The sequence below is a fragment of the Limulus polyphemus genome, unplaced genomic scaffold, assembly GCF_000517525.1.
Source record: "Limulus polyphemus unplaced genomic scaffold, Limulus_polyphemus-2.1.2 Scaffold11, whole genome shotgun sequence".
NCBI classification, from domain to species: Eukaryota; Metazoa; Arthropoda; class Merostomata; order Xiphosura; family Limulidae; genus Limulus; species Limulus polyphemus.
In genome coordinates, this window is record NW_013665621.1 from 186,105 (window position 1) to 205,211 (window position 19,107).

The 19,107-nt window shown below is 29.8% G+C and overlaps 1 protein-coding gene across 1 annotated transcript in view; it reads right to left on the reverse strand.

Moving 5' to 3' along the window:
- Window positions 1-1,222: 1,222 nt before the first annotated feature.
- The window catches only part of LOC106478491 (dnaJ homolog subfamily C member 13-like), a 150,041-nt gene continuing 132,156 nt past the window's right edge, over window positions 1,223-19,107 (reverse strand). Inside the window, 7 exon segments of the mRNA XM_013939042.2 lie at window positions 1,223-3,197; window positions 5,511-5,610; window positions 9,864-10,004; window positions 13,871-14,050; window positions 14,273-14,446; window positions 14,832-14,874; window positions 16,688-16,769. Coding sequence (XP_013794496.1) covers window positions 3,115-3,197; window positions 5,511-5,610; window positions 9,864-10,004; window positions 13,871-14,050; window positions 14,273-14,446; window positions 14,832-14,874; window positions 16,688-16,769 — 803 coding nt within the window. The 3' untranslated portion in view covers window positions 1,223-3,114.

Here is a 19,107-nt window from a genome sequence, read left to right on the forward strand (position 1 = left end):
TGTATAAAAAATTTTATTTTTGAATATAAGATAGTTTGTAAGATAATATACACCGACGAGGTTTATACTATTTAGTTGAGTCAAAAAATGGCTTGCTAGGATTTCTCATTTTTATCATAGAACATTTTGTAAGCAGCCCCTTATATGCAAATCGCAGTTGTAAAACAAACTATGATATATAATGGCTGAAAGTTCTTGTGTTGTGATGTCTTTGCTTGTTTACAGCTTTCACTGATGAACACTTTCTATAGTTTGTGATTTATGTAAATAACCATTTTTACCTTCTAGTATTTTTTCCCAAATGGATATCTATATAAAATTTATAACAATATTAGGTCATTTTGTACTTTAATTAGATAGCTACAATTCATGCTTTATTTTACAGATTATAAATCCTACTCGAGTCAATGAAATGTTCTGTGTAATGTTGGTAATTATATTCCTACATGTACAATTCTTGAACATTCTACAAGACCTTATCTTAAAAACCACTATTGAAATTCCACAGACAATGAACAGCACTGTACAATGAATATTTGAAAATAAAACACCATGTTTCATCTACCTTTTGTGAGTGCTTTATGATAGATAATGATTAACTTGAATGGGTATCACTTTTTGCTTGATCATTAAAAAGGAGTGAACAAAGACAATCTGTCTTTCATCTGAACGTTATTAATATTATCATGTAGTTTTACTTCTATGTTTCTCATGGTCTGTGCATGAAACAGGATTATACTCTACTTAATTTTGTGTTAGTATTAGAATAAATTCAGTAGATTTTTAGAAATATTAACCAATTTACTCTTTTTATTAACTTCTATATGTAGGTAATCCTTTCCAACAACCACTGTATTTCTCCTTCCTAAATCATAATTTGTTACAAAACTTTAATATGCTTTCAGCTAAATTTATAAATTAAATAATACATTAATTATTTAATCATCAGCTTGAAAAATACTAATTGAAATTTCTATTAAGCTAGTGAAAAGTTTAGAACATTAACCAATATGATAAAATAAGGCTATTTATAACACTTTAAGAGTCTTCTATCATCAGTTAAATATTTTTTTGGTATTTTTTGACCTAATGTAATAATTAATTAGCTATTGTTATTATATTAGGGCAAAATTCAAGCTAAGTTGTATAGACAGGTTATATTTCAGTTTTTATAAAACTAAAATAGAGATTAGAAAAGCAGAAAGAAATAAACGACATGAAAAATTGGCGAAAAAATAATATTTTAATGTCTTCATACACTTGCTTTATACAAATGGCATCCCCTTGATAAATCAACTTACTGATAAACTATATATTAAGAATACTGTACAGTTATTCTTGCAACTAACTTTCTGCTATCTCAGCCAGTTGTTCCCACTTCAAACAATACATCATCATACATGATGCCATAGAAAAGATATAAATCTTAAAAGATGACTTTTTCAATTTGTATGTATTATCTGAGCAACACGGCCTAGATAAAACCCGTGCTCTGAATGGTCTCTTAGAAACTTTTTTGCAGTCAACACTTTACCCTGGATAAACTTCTAAAAAGTTGACATTTTTGTAAAACACGATCACTTTTCAATGAAAGTTTGCAGCATATCCAAAGTAAAACAATTTTCTGATCCAGTCAAAAATTCTTAGAATAAAGGTTATTTTCCACAACTTAATATTCATAGGCTTCAACAAAACTAAGTTAATAAGCTCTTGAACTAAAATATTAATAAGTGACTTCTCAAAACTAACCCTTAGAGATGGAAGCACATAGTTGGTAACCTTTTCTTCAAACTCAACCACTATGATAAAACAAAGTATATAAAAGAAAAAGACCAAACTCATAATAGGTGTACCATAAATTTGGAATGTATTGTAATGTATACATTATCACATTCTCTAATTAAGGCACAGAGTGAATAGGTTCCTGAGTTATATTTCAAAATGTTTTTATTAATTACCTTAAATTTCTATAAAAAAAAACTGATATTTAGTAAAGAAATCTAACTTTGGAGATTTTTATCTGGCATCCCATCAGAGTAGCAGACTAAAAGGTAAAACTGAAAAAATAAAGTTTTCAGACATCTGTCAAGATTATGTAAAACAGAGTTCAAAGAAAGCAAAGATCATAACTATTATTTCTTTTACATCTAGTTTGTGTGTTTATTTTTTTGCTGAATATAATGACAATTATTTCTACTAAATATACAATATCATCAACAGAAAATTTGTACAGTGCACTGGCATTAAACAAATATATCTATTGGTATCTTAACTTTGCACATTCCCCAACACCTATTTTAAACAAGAGAACATCAAGCAAGACAGCTGGACATGTATATTTACATACTGATAGCATTAAATCATTTGCAAATGATATTTAACAAAACCTTTTTTTTTTTGACATACTGCATGAAAATATTAAAAATTCAAATATATTTTACAGAAAAAATGAAATATTTTGAATCAAACAAGATGATAACATAAAATCTTTTTACTGGAAACAACTAAAAAACAAAAATACTGAAAATATCAACCAATACAATTTTTTTCATCTAGTGGTTTTCTACATAATGCAACCTCATAACAGAAAGTGGATATCATTCTGTCAAAGTGTCTTTAAATTCAGTAACTGTTAGTTTATTATTGTCTAACAATTTCAAAACTTTACAGGTGCATATCACACTGATGTTAAACAGCCATTCTGTTCTCAGAAAAAAAAACATCTTTTTTATATATAATCATCCTAAAGTTAAGATACAACATAGCTGAAAACAAACAAAGCTAAGCATTTCACGGGGGTAGAAAAAAAAAGCACTCAAAGAGACCCTTCAGTGCCTTAATTAGAGGAAAACAAATTTTAAAAAAGCCTGAATATTTAATAACCAGCATGTAATTAACATATAATATACAAAGTTATTATTTTAGACTCTTCAATCATTGATATTACATATATATATTACTCGTACATACTGCCATTATTGAGAGAGCATCTGGCAGTAGCAGCCAGTGACAGTTGATCATAATCCCTCGTTTCCATCACTAGTGTTCTATGGAGATGTAGAAAATTTCTATTGTTGCTCAGCCAACTATTGATGATAATTTAGTTAAATTATGCTATGTCTCTTCTAAAGGTGGTGGTGCTGATGGAATAACTCGTGATGTACCCTGGGTAAGATAACCAGCAACACTAGCTGTGGCTGTAAAATAGAAAAACAAAGACTTCAATCGTGAGTCTTCACATAAATTCTTACATCAAACTTTAAACACTTAACATATGAAAATTGTTTAAATTTAAGAAATAACTGAAGTTAAACAACTTTGGTCAGAGTAAAGTTATTTAGTTTAACAAATTACTGTGGTATGCAGGAACACCATGTGTTTTCTACCTCTTTGAATTTATACAGCATTTCAAAATTTTCATTCATTCAGACATACATACATTTTATTAATTTGTATCATTCACCTAAGATATTACCTTGTCTTCCAATGGGAAAAGTTACTGCAAGATTAACCATATGCAAGTTTAAATAGCTAACTTTTCCACTGCCAGCTAGATGATTTCTAGAGTCTACAAGATCCCTTATTTTTCTAACAGGAATGAATGAATGACCAACAGTCATGTGGAAAGCATAAGTGCTGAAGAATAATAGCTTTATAGAATTTTGCACATAATGCTCTTTTAAGCTCAAGTCGTAATTCTGGTAAATAAAGTTTAAGTTTGTTCCTTAAATAAAAAGATACGTTCCTGATATATAACCATTAAAATTAACTAATTATTCACAAGCCTCTCAATAAGTTCTTGGGACAATTTAGGAAGTTAACTATCCTATGCACTTTTTTTTAACTGTGGTTGTCATTTGTTTTCAATAAAGATTGTTTTCACTGTGTTTTTCACATTTGCATCCAGTTTTTTTGCACAAAGTCAATCACACTGAGAAAATTCCAAGTTACCTCACAGTAAAATATCTTGATAATATCTGCAGAGCTATTTTATTTGCTTTTGAGAACATTACAATACTAATAACTTAAAGATAACAAGTTATATCACTAGTTTTGCTTGTACATAGCACATAATGATAAACAATTTAAAAATATTCATTTTAACGTCATCATACAGCTTGGGATCTTTATTAAGGCTTTATATTTTTGAGAAGCATTTATAAAAGATACGAGTCATTTAATGTTATATTACATAAAAATTTCAACAATACTCTGCAAACAATGTAATCATATAATTTAAGCAAATTAATCTTGAGATATTTTCTAATGTTATATTACATAAAAATTTCAACAATACTCTACAAACAATGTAATCATATAATTTAGCAAATCAATCTTGAGATATTTTCTAATGTTATATTACATAAAAATTTCAACAATACTCTACAAACAATGTAATCATATAATTTAAGCAAATTAATCTTGAGATATTTTCTATAAGTAAACTTTCACTTAATTTTTATAGCATAAAATAGAGTTAGGAGCTCTGATAGTTTCTTCCAATACATACAAGAGTTATTATTAAAACAAGTCAGAAACTTGACAGTGGATATATATTTTTTACCTTTAAATATATACATTATTTGACAAAACTGTTTCACTGAATAATAATTACCAATAACACATTGGAATTACTTAATATCGTATCCATCAAGATACATTAGTATTTGTGATAATACCTCTTTTGTATCTCCTGCAAGTAGAATTGAATCTGGAACCTCTTTCATGCTCTACCGACCAAGCTAAAGGGTTAATACACTAGCAATCTCTAATAATTCAAACTAAACTATTTATGTAGCATTTCATCCAAATCTCTTTTTTTTGTTACACAAGATTTATATTGTGATGGAAGGAATAACCATAATACTATACTGTTGTAAAAACCAATTAGTTGCTTCAGCATTAACAGTAAAATACCACTGCCAGTTTCCTATACTTCTACATTACAGCAAGCAGTTACAATTTTTATTATATACTCCAATAAGTACAACAATCTTCCAGCTAATAATGAGTTTAAAACATTTTAAGTATTGTATTGTGCTTAATAGAAAAATGTGAAAAATAGCAGCTGGCAATTTTCTACTCCTTTACATTATACTGAGTAGTTATAATTTTAATTATATACACCAACACATAGAACAGTTGTCATGGTAACAAGGTAAAAAACATTATAAGTAGCATGTTTAATGTAAAAATGAGAAAAATAGCAACTGTCAAATATGTAATCTGTGAAACTAAGGAGCAAAAGAAATGCCACCTGAACTAAATCCTCATAAACATCTCTCAAAAGTTAGTTAACTACAGTTTATTAGCATCTCACATCGATATATTTCTATAAAAATTACTGTATTAAGAAAATTCACATGCCTGATTGCGGATATGAAATTACTCCATAGTCAAGATGACTCATTTTTATAAGAAGTTTACATTTTTTTATATCGTATAGCTTGGTACCATTCAACACCTGTTCACTGAGATTGTACTGTGATAAGACAAGATGTTTTACTTACGTGGGAGATATCCAGATATAGTTGTAGAAGTGATGAACAAGTCATGTTTTTGGTCTCTGTATTCAGACCAAATGGTTGATTTTTCTAGCACAGCTGAAATCTATTTAGATCAAAATCATTAAAAACAAAACTTTAATTCTGAGATCTTATACAAAACAAAACATGTTGATCATTATGAATAATCTACACTAAAATTTTCACCATAACAATTCAATTTGGCTGATACTGACAGAGCATCCAGACCTACAGATTTTGCCAACTTAACAAGTAAGGTAAAAAGTACCACAACAACTTAAAAAGTAGTATAAAAATGTCCTCAAGGAGACAAGAATAATAAGAAAAAAAATTCATCAGGAAGTAAGGAAAAGAAACACCAATAAAAAAGTCTGATAAAAATAATACTTTTAAGATGATGAAATGGAGAATATGCTAGGTGAACTAGTTTGTTTGTATTTTGAATTTCGCACAAAGCTACACATGGTTATCTGCACTAGCTGTCCCTAATTTAGCAGTGTAAGACCATCCACCATCCACCGCCAACTCTTGGGCTACTCTTTTACCAACAAATAGTGGGATTGACCATCACATTATAATGTCCCCATGGCTGAAAGGGCAAGCATGTTTGGTGTGACGGGGATTCGAACCTGCAACCCTCAGATTGCGAGTCAAGTGCCCTAACCACCTGGCATATTGGGCCAGGTGAACTAGTAGATCAAAACATTGTTCAATGAGCAGTTCACCAAACAGATTGTTCATTTCAATTGTTTACTGCCTGCCTTTTAAAATATAAACAACATTCTCAAAAACTTTCAAAGGAGCAAAACATCAGAGCCTTATTTTACCATGTGGTAAAGAGAAAAACGTTTTGAAAAAATTATATGAAAGCAACATTAGAGAAGAAAATCTGACAACTAGTTGTCTGTAACAGATGATCAAACAAAACATTAGTTTTGTAGCCAAAACAAAACAAAGGAAAAGAAGCAAACTACTGCAGTCTCTTCTGTTTATGTAGTTTACCCATTATGTATAAAATATGCATGCTTATTAGTTTTCTCCAGAATTAAAAAATGGCAAATGTTTTACTTTACGCTGAACATTATGCTCCACTAAAATAGATCTGCAAAATTTTATGCATCAGTTTGGCCTATTTTTGATTCTAGAACTATGTAAAGTTTTCCAAAAAATACTATGGATTTATATATATATTGTGTATGTTTTTGAGAGATTGATTTTGAACTTTTAATGGATGGTGTTCTTTATTCAATATTGTAATATGGATTTATATATATATTGTGTGTGTTTTTGAGAGATTGATTTTGAACTTTTAATGGATGGTGTTCTTTATTCAATATTGTAATATGGATTTATATATATATATTGTGTGTGTTTTTGAGAGATTGATTTTGAATTTTCAATGAACAGTCTTCATACCGTAACAGTGGCATGAACTTCTACCAAAATGTTTTTTGTTAAAGAATATGACTTTCTATGAATTTTAAATAGCCAACTACTCCTGGAAGGTTTCTTTACTGCTTTTAGCTGGTCTGATTTTTAATTTATTCTTAAAGAGAGTGAGTTGTGTATAGTATGTAAAGGATGATTATAGAGAAAACTTCATATTTAAAATTATTATGTCTTAAAAACTACTTGTCGTAGAATAACAGAATTTCCCAGGAAAATCACAAGTTTTTTTTCATGAAAGTTTGAACATAGTTCAGGTTCTTTCATAACCATATAATACTGTATACCTAAATTACTTTTATTGCCTACTAACATTGATTCTATTTTACTTCTGCCTTCTTTTGTACAAAATGAGATAGAATGATTTGAATAACATGCATGTTAGTATGCACGAGATTGCAAGAATCAGTTAACACTGCCCAGATCATATGATGCTTTCTTTAGCTTCCTTTAAGGATAAGCCTAATATGATAATTGAAAATGATTTAGAGAAAAGTGAATACTTTTTGTGACAATTTTTGAAATGCCTCATGTACTATTTTCAAACTTGTTTTTGAATAAATCTTGATTCTAAATGTTCCTATAGTAAGATTTAGTTCCCAGTTGGGTTTTTAAACAAATTTTACTAAATTAATTTTGTACCAACTTGTTCATGGATCCATACGAGTTGCACACAAAAATGTTAACAAAAATACCACCAGTTTATGGTGAAGTAAAACGGACTCAAAACACCATAGCTAAAAATATCACCACTATTGAGATTAATCTTATGCATTATTACCAGGATCCCCATATAAATCGTTTTAAAGCAGATTTTATATTTCTGACAGTCAGACTTTGTGCACATTGAAGATTCCTATTCACATTCATACCACTATAATAGAGAATATTTGCATCAGTGTTTTTTTTATTGCTTTGCAAAGATTGAAGATACTGAAAATTTTGGTGTTCTTTATTCAATATTGTAATAGATTCATTTGAGAGCATAAGTAGGTAAAAGTAATTTGATTAGTTTCCTTCCATTCTAAAACATTTTATTTCAATTTATATCATATGGAACTAGTAATAACACACAAAATGTAAAAGAAAAAAGAAAGATATATCTTAAGATTTGCTGATTCTTGGTCCAAATCTTATAACAGGATAAATATGCTTGATATGAAATCTTTATATTTTTAACAGGTGCTAGACACACAACTAGTCCAATACCTATTGACGTTACTTGAAAGTCGACTGGAGTCTCTTCCCAACCCTTCTGCTACCAAAGCTCAGATTGTTCAAGCTCTGAAGTCGATGATGAATAACCCACAATATGGAGAGCAGGTATGAGTAAAGCTTATAGCTACCAGGCAGTAAAGTCATTTAAATAATCAGCAAATTTGTTCAGATTTAACATATTGTGCAGTAGTAAGAATCTCTACCAATAAATGTACTCCTGTGGATTGGGTCTGATTATGAAGTTATTTTAAAGAGTATTGTAACATAGACTTCTACGCAGAGTGTGTTTGTGTATATGTATGCAATTTAAGCTCTTGATTTTGAATTTTTATTGTATGATTGATGCTCTTACTTTAGTATTGTAATATGGACTTCTATACAGTGTGTGTGCTTGAGAGATTGTTTTTTGAATTTTTAATGGTTGGTGTTATTACTGTAGAATAAAGATTTTTTATACAGTATGTGTGTTTATGCTTTGGAGATTAATTTTGGATTTTTAATGTTGTATTGTAATATAGACTTCTATACAGAGTGTGTATATGTGCTGAAGAGATTGATTTTGAACTTTTAATGGATGGAGACTTATTAAATAATAACTCAAAACACATTTATGACATAACTGAGAAAATTTTCAAACTGAGAATGTAAAAAAACACCAACCCTTGTTGGCTGCTGATTTACTAAGTGTGATTTTAATTGTATTATATTCAAAGTGAGTATGGAATTAGTAATTGCTCTAGATTAAGAATAATATAATCAAAGTAATTATTTTTGCATATATACTTCATTATATGAGATGATTTTCCTAAACACGATTTGCACACTTTATTACATGCAACGACTTATTTCAATAGGATTTATAGATCTTATTATATGACATGATTTACTTCAACAGGATTTATAGACTTTATTAGATGACATGATTTACTTCAACAGGATTTATAAATCTTATTACATGACATGATCTACTTCATCAGGATTTATAGATCTAATGACATGACATGATTTATTTCAACAGGATTTATAGATCTTATTAGATGACATGATTTATTTCAACAGGATTTATAGATCTTATTAGATGATATGATTTACTTCATTAGGATTTACAGATATTATTACACTCCCTGATTTACTTCATTAGGATTTATAGATATTATTACATGCCATGATTTACTTCATCAGGATTTATAAATCTTATTACATGCCATGATTTACTTCATCAGGATTTATAAATCTTATTACATGACCTGATTTACTTCAACAGGATTTATAGACTTTATAACATGACATGTTCTTCTTCATCGGGATTTGGTCCACGTTTTGGACCAGGGAGGGTCAGGTTCAGCATTAACCTCTCCCCCCTCTCAAGAACTGTTATTTTGTTTGCACTTTTACTGAATCCTAGGTAATAACCCTTGTTAAGTTGTTGCATTACTCACAGTACGTTAAATTGACATAACATGACATGCTCAAGTTATCAGGAAACAATCACTCAAGTTCACACGTCACCCAACCCAAAACTGACCTCCATAGCAGATATTTGAACTTTTATCAAGAATATGTATCATGCTGTAAAACTTATTTTAAAAACACAGTTTTAATGAAAACATATTTAATAAATGTGCACATATTGAAATAAAAGTTTCTTCCAAAGTGTAAGATTAAATTTCTTACCTGTTGTACAAGATCTTGGTTATTGTGTTGGAACATGCTGTTTAGTGCTTCACATGCCACTCCCACCATGTCCTTCCTCCTTTTCATAGCCTTTATCATTGATAATATACAGTCTGTCTGACCAAGGAGTCTAATACAAGCCTGGAAATACCAATGTTGATTTCTTGATTGATCGGTTAATGATACAATGTATTGGTACACTGAATGGTTTCAGTACAAAGATATTTAGGAGCCAATCCACATGTTTAGCTGAATTTATACATGAGAAAAATAAACATGTCTGCAGAAAGGTTCATTTCTTAAATTTCATGCAAAGCTACTCATGGGCTATTTGTGCTAGTTATCACAAATGTTGATGATAGAGGGAAGGCAGCTAGTCAAGACCACTTACCATTAGAGGGAAGGCAGCTAGTCAAGACCACCTACTATTAACACTTGGACTACTCTTTATCAATGAACAGTAGAACTGATTTTCACAATATAATATTTCCATGGCTGAAAGAACAAGCATGTTCAGTGATGAGGCTTGATCCCACGACCTGCAGACTGTGAGTCAAGTGTCATGACCACCAGGCAACTGCAGAATGGTCTTTATTAAAAAACCAACATAGGTGAGGTGCTCTTGACATGATATTACTGCCTGTTATTTATAGACCTGTTAGTCATGGCATATCAGTACACAGTGTAGATAAAAACACACATTTGCTGGTATTATTAGGGTAGCAAGCTGGGAATAAACATCTATATTTTTCTGTAGGAAAAGTTTAATAGTTGGACTATTACACACAGACTAAAAGTTTCAACTCCTTAGCTATAAACTTCTACCTGAAGAAAACCCCAGCCATGGAGCCAAAATCTTGTATTCTTCATAAAAAAGATAGATAAAAAGGCTGTACGTAACAGTCCAATACTTAATCTTTTTTCCTTCATATTTATTCACAGCATGAGTTTAAAAGAATAATGATCTTTTTTCTCTAACTTCTACTGTCAGAACATCATTTTTATGACCACAGTTTGTTAGTGCCTCTGTTTATTTCAATTGCCTTGGAATATTGAAATATAAGGTTCTTCCCTGAAATCCACATTTCCAATAAGGAGGTGATCCAGAATTAATTAATGTATACTTTCAAGGTAATTAAAGCAAGTTTGAATCAAACAAGTAAAAATTTAAACACTTCAAGCATTATTTCTAAACTTTACTACATAAAATTAATAATTAAATAAAGCAAAGGCAGAAATTCAATTCAATTATTGTCTTTTTTTCACTCCACACAATTTGCAAGTATTTGTACTATTTGTGAGTTCAATAAGTTACCTCTTACTTTTGAACTCAGTCTCAACAACTGTAACTGCTAACTAAAGGTTTCAACATCCATTCCATTATTAATAAACAAAGCAATAAAGTCTCATTTCTTGGAGAATGGTTTATGTATTGATCAATTTCAAGGAAAACAATCTGTTCATTTGAGCCAAGTTTGGTTTTCAAGTTAGGTTTCCTTGAGATAAATAATCTCTCCCCCAAACTTTCATAATCATGATTGATTTGACTAAATTCAAACCTCACAAATTATTTAAAAACAAGAAAGTTACAAGAAAACACTATATGTAACAACAGTTATTCATCAATAAATCTGAACAAATGTATCAAGTCCAAATTAAACGACAGAAGGCAGTGTTTCTAATACTGAAAAATGTAAAGTAAAAATCATATATTATACATGTTGCAAATGATATAAACAGTCCATATTTGAGTAAAAGGCAGAATCATGGTTAAGTATGACTGCTTGTACCTAAAATTCAGGCTTTTACTTTGAAAACACCTAAATAATTCAACTAATTAGCTCTTCATAAGCACTACAGAAAAAAAAAACAGCATCAAATTATCAGTGTCAGAAAAACATCAATACAGAAAGAATACCAGCACTTGGATGGATTAAGTAAAACACATGAAGTTAAAGCAAGCCAAAAAATAAATTTGAACCTATTTAGAAAACAAAAGTGCTCAAACATATGAAAAATAAAAACAAAAATTCTGTTAATCTAGCAGTTATAATGAGAAAGTGAGTCTATAAAATATATTCTGTAGGTATTAAGTGACTAAATGGGTATATTAGTACAATATTTCCAAATCTATTCTGCAAACTTTACACTGATTACAAGGTTGTAACAATAACATATCCCCTGATATAATCAGCATAAATAGAAAGTTTCACAATATTACTTTCTTTGTACAACTCAAATATTTAAAAGAATAAAAAGTAATAATGTTATAGGAGGCGTGTTAACATTCAAAATCAATGCTAAAAGGCAGTGAGAAAATTATCTTTTATTTCCAATAGATAAGAGAATAAGAAAAGTATCCTGAAACAATAAAACTTAATAGCAATAATTCAACAGTAACCAACTGGAATCTTCAAAATTAATGCTAAAAGACAGAGAAAATTCTTTAACAGGTTTGAAGATTCTTTGGACTCCACTTTTAGATTGCAGAAGTAAATGACATTTCAATTTATGTGGTTAGATTTCATCAAAATCCTCAATGTCATCCACTTCTTCATGCAGTTCATTAAAGTCCACATTTTGGATAAAAATTCAGCCTTAACACCAGATGAAATTAAATGATCTTAAGGCTACAGAAAAAAAAAACACATTAGATTTCTATCAAAAGAATTTAGCACAACTAAGAAGAGTATAGATCAATAATCATTATAAACCTTTTTTTTGAATTTTCATCAATTCATTTTACTAAACAAATGTTCAGTGAAGCTTTCTACTAGTTTCATTGGCAAATTCCAAGCAACTGACTATAGCAGTAGTTTCTCTGCAATTATTTTGAAGGTGAAGATTGAGCCCATAATAAAAATTGTGAGCAAAAAAAAACAACAGTATATTTGAAGTAAATATCCTCAAATCAGCTGAGTATAGTTCTTTGACTCTTAATTAATGTGACTCAAGTGAAAATAAGATTACTATTTTTTACAAGTTTGATAGCATACATTTCCTAGAAATGCCAAACAGAGATGAACTATGTCTAAAAATTTTGTCAATTAACAGATTTTATCTTTTAAGAGAAAAACTACCTGAAATGAAGCTTGCAAGGTAAGACAGTATCTTACAATTTGTCAACAGGTCTACAAACATAAGACATAGCTGTTTCTGCTTAGAATTCTATAAGTTGCCTCAAGAAATAAAAAAAAAAAGGTTGTACCCTGACTGCAACAACCTTAACCAATGAAATGAAATATGGAAACAATGGCATTGGCAACCTGGTACAATTAAATCTAATTTGTTTTTCACATATGAGATATTTCATTAAATCACACATTATTTTTAAAATAAGAAAGCTTACAATAAACGTATCTGTAATATACATAAATAACTTGCCTAGATAAGCTATTGACATATGCTAATAAAGACATACTTTAAAACAATGAATATCCCATACATTTTGTTTTCAACATAAATGATTACCTATATTGCATATCAAATAAAGAGTAAATGTCAGAAGACAGTAATGATTAAGTATGATTCTTTGTACCTAGGTATTTAGACTTTTACTCTGAGAATATCTAACAATTACTGCTTTAAAAGCACTACAAAAAACAGGATCACATTACCAGTAGTTATTCTTAATATAAGTAACTATGATTCACAGAATTAATTATTGCTGCTCAAATCAACTACATTGAAACTAATATTTGCCAAATAGAAATCAAACTTTCAAGAGAACAATTTACTTTTTTCTCTCAGATAAAATGATCTTATAACATGATAATTTCACTACAAAACAAATTATGAAAAATGAGTAACTACATATAACATACTTTAATTACTTCACTGAAGAATAACTTCATATTATCTAATTGGATGAAATACTTTACTGTTAGTTAACTGTTGCAAAATAAGAAAACCAATAATACATGCACTATGATGTCTAGAAGGTTTATTCTTTCACGAATAGTTGGATGAGAAAGAATATATTAATATTATTGAGTAATTTAACTTACTTCACTGTTTGCTAGTTGATGAAGAATAAGTAAACACGACTTTGGTATAGCATCATCTTGTGCGTCAACTGTCTTTAGAAGACGAGGAATGTGGCCTAGAGCAGGGACTTGGTCTAGAAGAGTTGGTTGGGCTTGTAGCAGACTTACCAGAGCTGTTGTGACCATTTCTAGAAGTTCCCCCTACAAACAAACAAGAAGATAAAAAAAAAGATATAAAATTATACAGTTTATTATATTAATCAAATTTATTATTTTATTTAGAGTTCAAATTAATTGCAAACTTCAAATGTTCTGAAGAAAAATTAAAAATTAAGATAAACAGTTTTAATACATTTAGTATTAGTACATGAGTTAAAAAAGAAAATATTTTTTTTTAGAATTATTATTATTTTTTGTACCCACATCTGGATTAGACTTGGACATCAACTGTAAGGTCTTGTCCAGGAGCTCTGTAAAAAAGTCTCGAGGCCGTCGTAGCACCCAGCCTGGGTTCTGTATAAACAACCTCAAGTAGACTCCTGATATAATAACTTCACCATGCAACTCTTGAGAACATAAGCTGAACTCTTCAGGAACCTGAGTAAGTGGGAAAATAATTCAACTAAATTCTGATATAAGACTTAACTGTAGTTGAGTTAGATTAATAATCTCATTTTAATGCTACAAGAGCACAATAATGTAACGATAAAAGTTCTTAGGTTATACTTGTATATGCATCAAATGCCACTAGGAACATGCATTCTTCATAACAAGAACAAATATTTAACTTAAGGTAAACCATTAATGACATTTATAAATTTATCCACATCTAGTTGACAAAACAAGACACTAAAATATTTAACCTGAATTCCATTTTCAAGACACAATTAACTACAGAACCTCAGCCTTGAGTTAATATCAAATTTTACAATAATAAACTATAATAATGAGAAAAAATAAAACAAGGACATAAAAACATTACCTTCCACACCGTTGTGGGATTATCCTTCTGTATCTTGTAGTGCCTAGAAAGATGCATAATATATATGTATATATATCTGCCAAAACACCTTATTAAAACCGAATAGAAAATCACTTAAATAGCTTTTATTATCTTAAGTAACACTGACATTCTAAGAATCACAGAATTTATAACCAAGTAAATGATTAGCTTGAAATTCATTTGAGACTCTAAATGTTTGAAGACAAATTTCTTTAATGTATGAAACGTTCTAGCATTAATAGCACTGCAGAGGACTTTAAACACCAGCATTAGCTGAGTTCAAATGTTTAAATGCTCATAAATCTTTTACTGATTCATTACTTGTTCATTACTGATTCATTTACTGTTTCAGATACTTTTTTACACAAACAGATAAATAGCAATCTCAAGTTTGAACAATTTTGTCCTGAATGATGATAAAGGATATATGTTAAAAAAAGGGCTGAAGTGTAGAAAGTTTGTCCTAGAACCAAGAAAAAAACACAAAACTTTACACCTATTTCTGATTTGAATAAAAACTCAAAAAACGTTTGTGGAATTAATGGATGAGTTATTTATTTATCTTTTGATGGTGAAGAATGTGAAAACTGGTACAGGGTAAAAAAGAGAATGAGTTTAAGAAATCTGTCTTTTTATTAAAAATCAAGAAATTGCCATCAAACAGTCATATTTTAAGCTTAATAGTGGTACTTATGATCAAACTGATGGTTCTGCTATAGAGCAAAAGCTAGATCCTAATTTAGGTTCACTCTTTCTTTTGGTCAACAAACATAGTCAATTTAATTAGCACTCTGAAGAAGTTATAACTTTTATTATGCTGTAAATATGCTATTGATATGTTTCTAATATTTAAAAATAAAACTCATGTCTAATAATTTTTAGTTTACTTAAAGCATCAACATAATAGCATCAAATTTACTGTTGATGAATGAAAAATTCCAAATTTTTAGAATTTAACATTATCTTTATAGACATGGTTAGTTAAAAAGATAGATTAGTTACAAAAAAAGCTATCTAACAAGGCAAGATAATTATGTGATATTAATTAATATTAATCATGGTTATTAATCAGTTATTGTAGAATAACTTATCTACCTAAAAATAAGGATATTTCTCGTATACTACTTGGAATGTTAAGAATTAAGTAACTGTTTTTGTAACCCAAAGTCTTCTTTTTACCAGGTTATATATTTATTTCAGTATTTTCTTATTTTTAAAAACATTTTAATTAAAAGTATCGTATGCCAAACCTACAGTCTGATGAATAAATTCTAAGGCTTTTATAAAAAAAGATTGATAGAGTCGAAATTTTAAATTCAATGCAATATTCGTTTCCCTTTCACTCTTTATAGGCATGACTGAGAATTATTTGAAGAGTCTCTAAGACAACCAAATCCCACAAGTATGTTTCCATAAAAGGCTTTTTGGTTTGTGTTGAAATCAAAGTAATTTTGAACAGTATCTATTTGGGTCAAACACAGAATTTCTATATTGCACTAGTCTTGTTTTGTATATAATCTAATTTTTCCTTGATGTCGGGCACAGTTACTTTGGGTTGACAGCTTTCCCTCTGTCAACATGAACATAAAAAAACATCTGACACTGAATTTGGTGAATTGATCACTACACATTTAAACACTGGATGAGATGTTGAACTATTTAATTAAATGTGAAGTTTATGAAGTAGATGTGATGTAGAACAGTTCTAAAAGCTACAAATGTTTAAAACTTTAAAGATAATTAAATAAAAATCTTTCTTATGCTAAATTGCTTATTTAGTGAATAGATATGATACAAAGGCATTTAAGATACGCACTTAGTCAATTTTTACTTACTCTTCTGCCATCCTTTGTACTTCATAACATAAACGTTCACGGGACTCATCATTCCAAATGAGTTCTGGGTTTTCTTGGACACCTGTATAATAACGTGATACAACACAGTAAAACAGATCAACATAAAATCAACTGTAAACACTGAAAATATCAACATAAATCAACTATAAACACTCAACATAAACGTTCATGGAATTCATAACTCCAAATGAGTTTTTATCTTTTTCAGTAGAAGTTGCATTGAGCTGTGAAACTTACTATGATTATGCCGTTCACGTAACTCTCAACATACATACATACATACATTATTTATTACTATGCAAAAACAAAACGACTGAAGAACAAAGTGTTAACAGTTGATTCATGTTGATATGTTTTCTTGTGTTGTATCATATTATTATAAAAGTATCCAAAAATCTGTGTAAACACATAAAAAAAATCTTAAAACTTGGTTAAAAGTAAAAAAACAAAACAGATTCACCCATGAGTGAGGACAATTAACACTTCGAAACCAATGTCAAGGACAAGAAAGCAAAACAAGTAAGAAAAATGTAAATGCCCAAACCTTTATTTATGTCAATTTCATCTTGTCTTATAAAGTATGCTTGAAAACATACTCGTTTCTGAATTTTAGTTATTTCTTACTTCTAAATTGCATTTAATACTTTAGCAATTAAAAGTGAAAGTAGGACTAATAATTGTTGTGTAGGAATCTGGAACTCTAATGGTAGAGTTGGAAGAGAATTAATTTAGTAAGTTGGATATGCAAACAGCAGCAAAGCCAAATTAGTTTGTTTGTTTGTTTGTTTTTGAATTTCGCGCAAAGCTACACGAGGGCTATCTGCGCTAGCCGTCCCTAATTTAGCAGTGTAAGACTAGAGGGAAGGCAACTAGTCATCACCACCCGCCGCCAACTTTTGGGCTACTCTTTTACCAACGAATAGTGGTATTGACCATCACATTATAACGCCCTCACGGCTGAAAGGGCGAGCATGTTTGGTGGGACGGGGATTCGAACCCGCGACCCTCAGATTGCGAGTCGAGCGCCTTATCCACCTGGCCATGCCGGGCCAGCCAGATTAGTTTCAGTTTTGATACAATGCATACAATAAAACCCATGAGAACTAATGAGACTTTTGCCAGAAATTGCCTTCTGATTCTTACACTGACATAACAGGTATTCGATTTCTAAACAAAATAATTTTCATTGCAATGTTTTCCAACCCTCCCCATCTTCAAGGCACACCTGGAACCACTAAAAAAAATGTGCCCCACAAATAATTGCATCTATCATTGCAAAGTAAGAATTAAGCCACACAAACAAACAGCTGAAAAGCAGCAATGTAAACCTGGTCATTAAACTGAAACTGCTATTCTAAGATATTTTATGATCAATAAACTAGATTGACAACACTTGTGCATATTTTCAATAACAATAAAAATCACAACATCAATGTTAAAGAAAAAAAAACGTGCACTACATGTTTCGGTGGACAACATGATTATCATTTTCAATAGACCAAGAAGGACGCATGAGGTTCATTTATGAACTGGAGTATAAGTGTGTGTACAATTAACAATTAACTCGAGTAAATTACTAATAATATATCATACAGTGGTGCCATTTACAATATAGAATTCCAGAAATTCACGTTCATGGCACCTGGACACAAATCTCTATTCAAACTCATTATTTCTGTTTTTAACAATATCTAATAAGATATAGGTCCAGGTGGCACGGAAGTGAATTTCTGGAATTCTATTTTGTAAATGGCACCATTGTATGATATATTATTAGTATTAGTAATTTACTCAAGTAACAAATGAAAATTATAAGTCCTTCTTTGTCACCTGAAGATAGTAGACAATGTTGCCCACTGAAACATGTAGAGCATTTTTATTTTAACCCTATACATTTACATTTACTATGCACATGAAACACTGGTGTTCAGATTTTTATTTTATTGTAATTGATATACCTTTTAAATGTCTACAGAAAAGTATAATTTTTTGCACCACACTGCCAGCTCACTAGCACAGTTAATGGCCATGGCACACTATGGGAAACTTAATTCCAGTGATTACAAGCCTTTGGTAGTAACTTATTCTATATTCCTAAACTGACATAACACATTACTGATTTGTAAAAAAAAAAAAACTAGTTCTAATGATTACAGACTTTTAATAGCAACATACCAGATTCTTACACTGCCATAACACATTATTGATTTATAAAAAAACTATTTCTATTGATTACAGCCTTTTGGTTGTAATTTATTCCACATTCCTACACTGATATAACACATTTTTGTTTTATACACCTGGAAAAAAGTTAAGCACCCCCGTGTTTTTTTCAAATGATTCAGATTCGACGTTCTTGTGACTGATTATAAATTACCATTCAATCTAAACGTGTCTAT